At 44.3% G+C, this 12,461-nt stretch overlaps 1 protein-coding gene across 1 annotated transcript in view; it reads right to left on the reverse strand.

Moving 5' to 3' along the window:
- Positions 1 to 6,371: 6,371 nt before the first annotated feature.
- Positions 6,372 to 12,461, reverse strand: part of Asb1 (ankyrin repeat and SOCS box containing 1) — a 23,623-nt gene continuing 17,533 nt past the window's right edge. Inside the window, exons 4-5 of the mRNA XM_005361681.2 lie at positions 9,868 to 10,253; positions 6,372 to 7,579 (exon numbers count right to left, since the gene is read on the reverse strand). Coding sequence (XP_005361738.1) covers positions 7,452 to 7,579; positions 9,868 to 10,253 — 514 coding nt within the window. The 3' untranslated portion in view covers positions 6,372 to 7,451. The remainder of the gene's footprint in view (positions 7,580 to 9,867; positions 10,254 to 12,461) is intronic.

Consider the following 12,461-nt stretch of genomic DNA (forward strand, 5'->3'; position numbering starts at 1 on the left):
AAAAAAATAAAATTTAAAAAATTGTTTTGGTTTTTTATTTTTTTCAAGACAGAGTGTCTCTATGTAGTCCTGGCTGCCCTGGAACTTGTTCTGTAGACCAGGCTGGCCTCAAACTCAAGAGATCTACCTGCCTCTGCCTCCTGAGTGCTGGGACTATAGGTGTACACTCCCACCACCCAGCTTACTGTATATATGTCTGTGTATCACGAGCATGCCTGGTACCCACAAAAGTCAGAAGAGGTCATCAGATCCCTTGGGACTGGAGTTAGATGACTACCAGATGCTATATGGAGGCTAGGAACTGAACCTGGGGTCCTCTGCAAGAGCAGCCAGTACTTTTTAACTACTGAGCCAACTCTCCAGCCCGTACATGAGACTCCCTTGAAAAATGTTTCACAGTGTATCTTCTTGCCTACTATCCGGGATTACCCTCACATGCACACCTTTTTTTCTTCAGGGGCAGTAATTCTGAACTCTGTTATGTCTGGGGTATGTCTAGTCAATTTCTGCTCTGTTACTGTCCCCTTCTAGCCTCTTTATGTTCTCTTCGCTATTTCCTGCCTAATTTTCAGCCTTTCTCCTTTTGGGTAACTACTTGGCCCTCTCTGAGTCGGTAGAGACTGTCTAGCTTCCATGCACACACTATCCTCAACCTTCCATCCATCCATCCTGGCATGGCTAGACTTGCTGCCACTGTTCTTACTATAACCCTCTCATCAGGCACACTCACACACTAATCCCAACTATCATGTGATGGTTTTTATTGTGTTAACTTTTTCTTGCCCAACCAGTTTTCATTGTTCTGATACTGCTCAGTAATTGTGGTGTTTGGTGTCCAATGCTGAAGACTAAGCAAACATCCCATATGCCTGGAGCTTTACCTTTTCATTATGGAGCCTCAATTTCCTCTGTAAACCTTCTTCTTTCTTGGCTTACTCCTTCATTTTGAAGTATATCCTCGAGTAATTTCCTAAACTTTAAGAGTTCATAAGTCTTTCAGAGTGACTTTTAATTGATCTGGAAATAATTTCCCTTCAGAAATTTGAAGCAGAAGTCCCAATGTCTCTCATTTCTAAAGTGCCATTGGGCTACTGGAGAGATGGCTCAGCAGTAGCTGAGAGCACTAGCTGCTCTTCCAGGGGACCTGGGTTCAATTCCCAGCACTGACATGGCAGCTCACAGCTTTCTGTGGCCCCAGCTTCAGGGGAACTGACACGTTCACAGACATACATAAATGCAGGCAAAACATGAATGCACACAAAATTAAAAAAAAAACAGTCAAGTGAAGTGCCATGAGCACTTATAGCCACTGTTTACTGGCTCTAGCAGTTTCCCAGTCTGAAATCACAGTGCTCTTCCTGACATTAGCACAAGCTTTCCCAGGTGATCTGGAAAGGGAAGCCTGATCCTCAGGAATCTCACCTGGAGTCCTCTGAACAGTGTGTTTGGTCATTTTTTTCTTTTTTTTTTAATATTCATTATGTATATAATAGAATATTGTATATTATTCTGTGTGTATGCCTTCAGGCCAGAAGAGGGCGCCAGATCTCATTACAGATGGTTGTGAGCCACCATGTGGTTTCTGGGAAGTGAACGCAGGACCTTTGGAAAAGCAGGCAATGCTCTTAACCGCTGAGCCATCTCTCCAGCCCTCCATGTTTGGTCATTTCTGTGGCCACATACCACATGGCTATCTGCATGTCTTTCCTTTGTGGCTGAGGTGAGTTTTCAGAGAAGCTGCTGCAATTTCTGCCTGAAGAGCATTATGGAGCAGAAAGTCTTGTAGACTGAAGGTTCAATGTTGTCTCCCATAGGGCTGAAGGGGTTCAACCGCTTAGTGTGTGGTAGGCAGGAGCTACTTGCTTCTTAGAAAGCTGGTGGCCAGTTTTCCTGTTACACCCTTTCCCTCAAATACGTCGGAGGCACCAGATGTCAATTCCAGACCTCCAGGAGCTCAGACTCTATGTTCCCTTGTTTCTCTTGCAGTATTTTCTCAGGTTGTTCTGAATTATCATTCATCCACTCTCTTGAAAGGCTCCATCATGGCAAGGGGATTAGGAAGAAGTAATGGCAAACAGTCACACCGAATCATACAAGTGACTGACTTATGCCGCTCTCACTGGAGTGAACCAAAGGTCCAAAACTCCAACCTAAACAGTACCATTATGAGGCAGGCACAGTGGTGCACACCTGTGATCCCACCAGGAGATCAGGAGACCAAGGTAATCCTTGGTTACACAAGACCCTGTCTCACAGAAGAGTTCCACATGGAAGATGAAGATGGAGGGACGATGCATCCATCAGTCCATGGGCAGGCAGCCTCTGGCACACAAACTGTTGAAGGATGGCGGAGAGAGACTGGGGACACCTTCCTTCCTTTCAGTATTACAACAGGTGTTAAGGAACGGAGACCACCTCTGAAAGGGAAGACACAGAGGGCACTAGGCAGCCACACACTCAGGATGAAGAAATACTTTATTCAGTTCATTCCCTCCAGCTTATCCAAAGTTGCCACATCACTACCTTCAAATGACAAAACAAATCACAAATAACATGGGACAGAAAACGGCAGTGTCCACCTCCTCCCCGCAGCACAGAATCACTGGCTAGAAAGCTGTAGACGCAACTCTCTTCAATCCAGGAACTCGAGCCACTAGGCAAAACGGGCTGTTAGGTAGTTAAATTGTGGGCAACACTATGGGTTCCACCCTGCAGCCCCAGAATCCTCAACAGCTGTAAACTCCCGCAGTAAAGCCTTCTCTCCAGTCATAGGGAACTCTGCAGGAGCCAGTCCCTTCTACTTTCTCTGTGCACACAGTTGCACAGGGGGCTGATAAAATGGCTCAGGGGATAAAGGCACTTTCCACCATACAGCTACTGAGTCAATCCCTGGAACCCAAATGGTAGAAGGAGAGAAGCAACTCCCTTAAGCTGTCCTTCGATCTCCATATCCACACCATAGCTTACATGGGAACGCATGTAAACACAAACATACACATCACCCACAATGGATGGATGAATGGATGAATGAATGAATGTAAATAAAAGACTGCACATGAAGGAAGCTTCTACCCAGTAAGATACAGGCCACAAAATTAAGGCATTCTGGAGGGAAATCAGAGGGCAAAAAGCATTTATTATAACAATATATTAAAAATGTCATTGTACTTTTGAAAGCTCTTAAATAGGCACAAGGGGAAAAAACAATCTGTCCTGACCACTGCAAACAAGCACACGCTCATCCCCAAACAGCAAAGAGGGGGTTGAAGTGAGCATGTCTCCAGCACAAGCACACAGACCCTAGTGCATGATACATACGCCCAACACCAACAGAAGCAGTGGGAGCTGTGCAGACACTACAGGAAGAGCAGGGCCGGTTAGCTGTCAGGAGCAGTTACACTGCGTGTGCAAGAAAGCCATGTTCAGAAACGCCAATCTCCAGTCAGATTTACAAAACAAGAGGCTGAACACAGAGCTCAGTGGTAGAGTGCTTCCTCATATGCACAGGATCGCGGTTCAATCCCCAGGACTGGCTGAAAAGAGCTCTGTGTCCAACACATGTTGAGGCTCGAGAAGGTCCCCTATATCCTTCTCACTTCATCATCTTTTGTCAGGCTAGAGTGTAGAGCAAATATTCCACAAATCACTGTTCACTTCAAGACCTGAATGTCCCCATCTGTGGGGCTTTCTTGGAATGACCACAAATCCCTAACAGTAAAGCACATGGACAAATCACTGTTCACTTCAAGACCTGAATGTCCCCATCTGTGGGGCTTTCTTGGAATGACCACAAATCCCTAACAGTAAAGCACATGGACCTACTACTTACTGCATGCCAGGAGTATGAGAAGGAGAGGGGAGCATAAGGACAAGGAAGGAGCTCCCAAGTCAGAGACGGCTTCCAGAAATCGCTCTGTGCTGATGGAAGCCATTAGACCCCTGCAGGGCAGTGCCTAGTGGGCAGACAGTAAGGAGACAAAAGGACCTGTGGGTGCCATCACAGCACCCTAGGTGCCACTGGTTCCCAAGGCCTGAGTGGGGGACAAACACTCCCTGTGGGTGGCCTCATAAATTTGGGGTGGTAGAAGTCCATCAAAAGCATGTCTAGACTTCTTAGGCCATGTGCAGTGACCCTAGAGAATACTCTTGGACCCCAGGCGTGGGGAAGCTGCAAAGCCTTTCACCACCATGCAGGCTATTAAAAATCCAAAATGTCTCATTAGTTTGTAACATCCACTATAACCGGACTGGTGCCAGGATATCAGCAACAAGTAAACTTGAAAAAAAAAAATCTGTGAACTGCAACCAAGAGTGTTTTAAATGCAAAGACATAGACCGCACCATCACTTTCAAGCCACCATTCTAGTATCTGCCAGGAAGGACATGACGGTCAAATAAGACATGCTAGTCAGCTGAGGAAATTGGATTTCCTCTAGTATTGCCCTTCTCCTTCCCACTGCACAGCTCTCTGCAATGATCCCACTGTGCCACCAGAGCACAAGGTCAGTACTACAGCACCGGCTCTCAGCATTGCTACCACCATTAAGTGCACTTCCATTAAGACCACGGGACAAAGGCCACTCCCAGAGGGCCTGCCTGTGTCAGCTCTCACAGGACGTCACTGGAGTCCACTGAAAGGCACAGCACAAAGGTCCTCCTGCCTGCAGTGGAGCCTCCACAGCTCCAGGAATTGGCTGAAACAGGTCAGGGCATGCTTATCTCTGCTCAGGCCCATATACAGTACTTTTCTTTTCAGAAAATTTTTATCTTAAAAAAAAATCAGCGGGGCGGTGGTGGCGCAAGCCTTTAATCCCAGCACTCGGGAGGCAGAGGCAGGCGGATCTCTGTGAGTTTGAGGCCAGCCTGGTCTACAGAGCAAGTTCCAGGCCAGCCAGGGCTACACAGAGGAAACCCTGTTTGAAAAACCAAAATTAAACAAAAATCAGCGGGGCGGTGGTGGCGCAAGCCTTTAATCCCAGCACTCGGAAGGCAGAGGCAGGCGGATCTCTGTGAGTTCGAGGCCAGCCTGATCTACAGAGCGAGTTCTAGGACAGCCAAGACTGTTTCACAGAGAAACCCTGTCTCAAAACAAACAAACAACAACAACAAAATTTTTAAATCATGCACGAAAGAATAGAGGGAAAACTTTCAAACTGATGGTCCTTAAGCCTGATAACAGAAATGGCCAACATTTGAAAACTGCTAATTACCTACTTAAAAAGTATTTTTGCCTAAATTTACCTAATGTCAAAACAAAACAATTGGGGAAGAAGAATATAAATAAATAAATAAACAAATAAATAAGTGGGTGAATAAATAAATAAGCAAATAAATAAAGTGATAAACATCGCGTATACAATAGCTACAAAATGTATGACATTGGTAGGTTTCTGGAAATATGTCTAAAAGCACACACAAAGATAAATTCTGAGGCATCAGCACTGGCTAAACTCCAGCCTGCCTGGCCAAGACTCAAGGCACAAACCTCTGTTTAAATCAAGTGGCTGCCCCAGGAATAGCAACAATCACACAGATCCCCCTTGGATAAGCAGGGACAGCTTCAGGCTCCTTTCCTCTGGGCCACTGAGCTCCTCTGCTAGGGCCAGCTCAGTCAGAAGGCAGTAGTGTCATCAGGCCTACCACATTTCCACACTAAGGAGACACCCAGAGCTCTCAGAAATCTGTCGAGTAAACAGCAGTCCTCACCAAGGCCACATCAGCTCCCCATGGTACCTCTCATGATCCTGGGGTGCTCACGATAGCGTTGCTCTTTTCTACCTGTACCTCATCCTTGAGAGCAACAAAATGCAGTACTTTCATAGAGCTACTGAAACAAGGAGGTGTGTCCTCAGTCAGCCCCAATGCTGTTTCGCATTCAGGTTTGCCAGCTCAAAGTTTTAAACAAGCAGCAGAACCTCACAGTGCTGAGATTCTGAAAATAATAAGCGCGGGGGATGCTACTCATGTGGCCTGGGCCCCCTACAGAACAGCTGGGGGAGGTTGGGGAGGAACAGGCTCTGGCCCAGCTCATCCCTCCCCAGACACAGTACTCACTGGCCAGGGCTGGGGCAAGGCCCACTAGAACTCCATGCAGTGCATTTTGGCCAGCTTGGTGTTGCTGCACAAGGCCATTCTGAGACACTGGGGTGAGGTTTGGAACTCCATCCACAGATGGTCACTAAACCACATGATGGTTCAACAGTAAAGTATCATTACAAGTTAGTTTTCTTTCATGGTCAAAATTTTAACAGATCTAACATCTGCTTGCCCCTAAACATTCTCAAGTCTACAATCACCACAGATGCACACAATAGTCCTAAGAGGTTTTTCAAAATGACAAATGCAAAAAAAAAAAAAAAAAAAAAAGACAAATGCAATTTCACCAAACAGGAGCAACCCGAGGATACTCAAGGCTATGCGTAGTTCCTGATCCAACTGCCCATGACCCTCACACCTGCACTGAGTCATCTCTCTAACCAACAACCCTAGGCAGGATGGGGAAAGATCTCTAGGACTGCCCACAAAGGCACTGAACCAGAAAGAGGGAGACACAGCCTCTGGTGGGCACCAAGCAGCAGGAACTGCTTAGCCTGGAACCACCCAGGTAGCCCATACAGTTCCCATTTTCTGTACGGGAGGATCTGTATAGAGCACCCCAGTGTCATCTTATCCTGTAAGAAGTGGCAGTGAGTGCTATTGGGATGGTCCCTGGTCTGAATGTGGGCAGTCACTTCCCGGCTAGTTGTAGGTGGGCCTCCTAAAGGTAATCATTGTCTGAAGATCCCCAGGGTGAGATGTCTGTCAGAAAACCTTTGCCAGGACAGGTACTGCACTGTGGACACTGTGCTGGGACCTCCATGCACTGAGACAGCAGGCAGTGTATGCGGCCAAGAAACCGTCTTGGAATGAAGACACTTCCAAGAGAGAATGCTGCAGCAGTAAGAAGTGACGCGCACCTAACAGCACATACCGACAAACCCGGGCAGGAAAACAGACTGTGTGTCTGTTTCCTACATGTTTTCTTATCAAAACTCTCTTCATGTTTAGATATTAAGCCTTAAAAGAATAATTAATTGCAAAGCAAGAACATAAATACCTTTGGAAAATACACGCTTTCCCCACTAGGGCTACCACGAGGCTTGCAGGTTCAACCCATACTGCACACATTTCACAACCCATTTCATTAATATGTAACAGTAAAAATCCAGAACAGATATTGAAGAAGAACAAAATTAAGTTTGTATGCCCCTCTCAGTTGACAGTGACTCAAGGAGTGTTTGATGGCCCAAACACCTGAGACAGAATCACAATTCAAGAGAACATGGCTGTTTCTTCTTCACTGACAGTCAGGGAACAAATTGGCAGCGCAGGACATGTTTCACAGGATGTAAGAGTCAACTTTCACTGCAGATGATCGGCTTCCTCACTGCAGTCAATGCTGCATCTGAACTCTACTCATAAAGCAGAAATTTCTTTATAGGGTCTGGCAGAGGCAGCGAGGGAACCAGATGCAGTCGGTATTTGCCAAGAGCTCTTCTCACAGCCACACGGCACAAACTCAGCAAGGTCCTGGGAATACCTGGAGAGTGTGAAGGGAAAAGGTTTATTCCATCCTGGTTCTAAATGGCCAAAGCTGACTATGGTGGGCACAACTGCACTAACATAGCATTCCTAATCTCAGAGCCAAGGAGGCCCCGGAGGCAAGGAAGGCCTTGCTATCTGCTTCCATCTAACCAGGCATGAGTGCATTTGATGGCCCCACCTCCTGCAATCCTCAGTGCCCTAAAAAAGGCTGCCCACGGGAGACCCCAAAATGAGAGCAAATGACCCACACTCTTGCTCTGTCCCAGCAGGGGCAAGGAGGCCTGGGGACACCAAGTTTGTAGTACTTGAATTCGGAGATTAGGCTGGCAGTCCTGCCCCAAATCAAAAAGATACAGCCAAGGCCCTACTGCAGGAAGAAAAGGCGACAAGAAAAACGTGAATGCAAGCAGCTTCATTCTTTCAGCCTGTTTCCCACCTGGCCATCAGCCAGCAACTTGGAGGAAGGCTAACAAGAATGTTTCCATGAACTGGCTTGGATATAGACAACAGAAATACACTGGTATTAATGTTCTTTGGGAAATAAGAGACTACAGGAGCCTATTATTTATGTTTTAATAAATAAAGCTTGTCTGAAGATCAGAGGGCAAAGCAGCCACACTAGTCAGTCATACAGGCCAGGCAGTGGTAGCGCACACCTTCAATCCCAGCAGCCACACTAGTTAGCCATAGAGGCCAGGCAGTAGTGGTGCACGCCTTTAATCCCAGCACAAGAGAGGATTATAAAACAGGGGGAGACAGGTTTTAGACTCAGTCTTCAGACTGAGGATTCATGGAGACAGGATCTCTCCTGTTTCAGTCTGAGGTAGAGATAAGAGCCAGTGGCTGGCTGCTTTGCTTTTCTGATCTTCAGCTTGAACCCCAATATCGGCCACTGGGTTTTTATTATTCTTCCTACAAGAGACCGAATATAAGATTATCAATTCCGATGCCCTCTGACGGGATGGCAGGAGTGAGGGAGAGAGGGCACCAGGCAGGAATTAAGATAGACACACAGGACAATTTCTGAATTCCAGAGAGCACTGACAGCAAACCCAAGCACAGGTAAATTTCAAACTCTCTTGTCATTCACTTATTAATTCCTTGGCAAACTTCTACACAAACAAACTCCAGATCTTGTTTTAACAAAAACTGGATTATCACAGAACTCAATCTAAGGCTATTTGAAGGGAACTAAAAAAAAAAAGAACTCTAAAAAATGAGCTTATAACTGTTCAATAAATACATGTGAAGTCAGATATAAAAAGGGCTGAGAAAGCAAAGATGAATAAGAATAAAACAAATGACCCATGAATGAGAACACCATGATGGGTCAACAGGATGGCTCAGAGGGTAAGAATGCCATTTCCACACTTAATTACCTGAATTCAACTCATAGGACCCATGTGGCAGGAAGAAAGGACTCCTGTAAACTTCCCTCTGACCTCTACACGCATACTATGGCATGTGCATGATTCCCTCGCACATACATAAATAAATATACTAAAAATATTTTTAAAGAAAATGACATGATGAAACCCCTCACTTAGTACAATGATCTAAGAGACAAATTAAGAAAAAAAAAGAAAAGAAAAAACAAACTAAGAAAAAAAGAAGTAAAAAAGAAAAAATGTGAAAAAAAAACCATCAGCTAAGAATGAGGTCAAAAAGCAGAGCAAAACGGTAGAGAACATAATTCTAAGAACGTTGAAAGCATACATCTACTTTTATAGATTTCTGGCACCAGCTTTAGGTGTTTGGGAATGGAAAAATAACCATCTGGACCTGGGGAGAATTCAGTCGGTAAAGAGCTTGCCCTGAAAGAACAGGGACTCACCTCTCAGAGAAACCGAGTAGTGTACACTCTGTCATCCCGCCACTGGGCAGCGAGGAACGCAGATCCCTGCAGTTCTGCTAGCCTGAGAGAAATACCCAAGGCTGTCCTCTAGCCTACACTCCCTCCTCTCTCTCTTAACGGCCACTCTGGAGAACTACTGGTTCTAACCGAAGGCTTTAATTAAGTGCTTTAACTGGAATTTCTTGGGGGGGGGTTGTTATTTTGTTATTAAGATTACTTATTTATTTTCATGTGTATGGGTGTTTTGCATGCATGTATGTCTGGGCACCATATGCATGAAGTGCCTGCAAAAGCCAGAGGAGAGTCTCCTAGAACTAGAGTTATAGACAGCTGTAAGCATCTGGGAATCAGGCCCTCTGAAAGAGGAATCAGTGCTCTGGTTCAGTCAACTCCAGAACACAAGACAGTGCTGAGCTCAGGCTACTTACTTCTGGCCTCTTTAAAGACCTGCAAGGCCTCAGGGTCCATCTTCCTTCTGCCTGTTGCCTCTGGGCCCAGTGATTCCCACTTCACCAGGTTCAGGTTGGCTCCAAAGTCTACCAGCAGGCTCACGAAGGCAGCCTCACAACCATGGCGCAGGACAGCATCCATAACACACCCAGGGGAGCCCCTGTAGAATTTCTGTGTGTTGACAGGACCATTGCAATTGAAGTCAGGATTTGCCCCAGCCTTCAGAAGGAGCCTGAAACACTGAAGGTTATGATAGGCAGCACTGATGTATAGAGGACAGACCACCAAGGAGGTAAGCCGCCTTGTGAAAAGGGTCTGGGTGTCAGGAGTCAGGTGAGGGTTGACATCAACATCCGCCCCATACCTACAGAAAGAGAGAAATAAGTTATAAGTCAAACTCAGACCACAGAGCCTGTCTAGCACTCTGAGGAAGGCATCTGACAGGAAGCCTCTGGAGACTCCACAGGTCACACACAGTCTACCTGCAGGAACCATATCCAAAGACTCAACTAACCACTGTTGAGAAATATTTAGGGGAAAACTCGGCCAATAATGAACATGTGCAGTCACTTTCCTGTCCTTACTGTCTAGACAATAGATTACAACAGTACAGTACCTGTAGTAGTGTTGTATTTTAAGTTGTCTATGTGACAAGACTACATGCAGAAACTCTACTGTTGTATCAAGGGATGACTTCCAGCAAGAGAAAGCAACAAGTAAAAACATGGAATCCATTCATGCACATTCCAAAGGGAAGTATTTCAGATTTTGCAAAATAAAATAATTCAAGACTATATAATTTCAGAGGTAAGAGAAAAAAAACCTTCAAATTCATTATAAAACTAATACAATAACCCAACTCAATTTTAAAATCTACAATAAGCAAAAAATTATAATAACAAAGAAAATCCAAATACATATTTAGAAAGCAGTATACCAAAAACTCATGGGATTACCCTAAAAATTAAAAATTAACTCCAATATTAGAAATTCCATTAACAGAACATATACTGATTAACACTAATAATGCAAAAAGGCAAAAGCCAAGAGTTATACATTTTTTAAAATATCCTATGAAATAGAAAGTGATAGCCATTTCCTTAAAGTGATAAAATACATTTTCTGAAGCCAGAAATCATCATCTTATTTCACAGGAAGTACCAGAGTACCCCTTGCTACAGGGAAGCACAGCACAGACCCTCCACATGGTGGCCTCTGTGACGCCGATGCTGAAAGCATGAGGAGTGTAACTGGCAAAGGCAATCAGATAAACAAGGCTGGAAAGGAAGAAATGAACCAATTTCTATGCTCAGAGGAAAGGATTACAAAATCTAAAAAGGTCTACAAGAAATGAATAAACAACAAGCAATAAGATAATTCACAAACATAACAGACTAAAATGACAGCCTCCATATATACATATATATACATACATATATACATACATATATATATACACATACAAACAAAAGCCCAGCTTAAAGATGAAGTAGAAAAGAAGTAGCCATTATGACAACAAAATAATTTTTAAATGATCTATATAAGCATAAACATAATAAATCAGAGTTATAAGAACAGACCTAAGAAATAGACACATCAAACACTAGAAGAGGCTCAGAATCTCACAAATTTTCCTTAAGTTGATTTTATGAATCAACTTAACTACTGAACTACTGAAGCTAATTACAAATAAATAGTACCCCTGGAACTAATACACTGGTTCTAAAGCTCAACTGGAAGATGAAACAAGATCAAAAGCAAAGCAACCATGCAGAAGAGATAGCGCCACCATAAGAAGGGCTTAGTATAAAGATCTATAAAACTATAACACAAGCATGTGGATGAGCCAGAAGACCCATGTAAACTCATACAACATCTTACAACAGACCCAACTGCAAGCATAAATTAAGTATATACAGTAAATAACTATCTTAAGAGGGAAGAGTAGTCTTGAACTTTTTAAAAATGTTTTTAATGATTTATTTTTATTTTATGTACATTAGTGTTTTGCCTACATGTATATGTTGGACCCCCTGGAACTGGAGCTACAGACAGTTGTGAGCTTTCATTTGAATGCGGGGAAATGAACCCAGGTCCTCTGGAAGTGCTCATAATCACTGAACCATCTCTCCAGCCCCTGGTGTGGGAGAATTATCTGTATTCTGCCAATCATGTTTTAAATAAACGTTGATTGGCCAGGCAGGAAGTATAGATGGGACAACCAGACAGGAAGTAGAGGCAGGGCAATGAGAACAAGAGAATTCTAGGAAGGAGGAAGCCCATTCCTCCCAGTCAAGCCCAGACCACTAAAGAAGCAAGATGTGACCTGCCCTTATGAAAAAGGTACCGAGCCATGTGGCTAACATAGATAAGAATAATGGGTTAATATAAATTATAAGAGGTAGTACGAAGCCTGAGCTAATGGGCCAATCAGTATATTACTTATGGAGACCTCTGTGTGATTTTCTTTGGGACCTTGCTGGCTGTGGGAACTGGGCAGGACAGAAACCCCAACAAGCAGGCCCACATGTTACAAGCCCTGGTCTTAAACTTTTTGATACTTTTTACCCCA

Source organism: Microtus ochrogaster, linkage group LG4 (genome assembly GCF_000317375.1).
Source record: "Microtus ochrogaster isolate Prairie Vole_2 linkage group LG4, MicOch1.0, whole genome shotgun sequence".
Lineage (NCBI taxonomy): Eukaryota > Metazoa > Chordata > Mammalia > Rodentia > Cricetidae > Microtus > Microtus ochrogaster.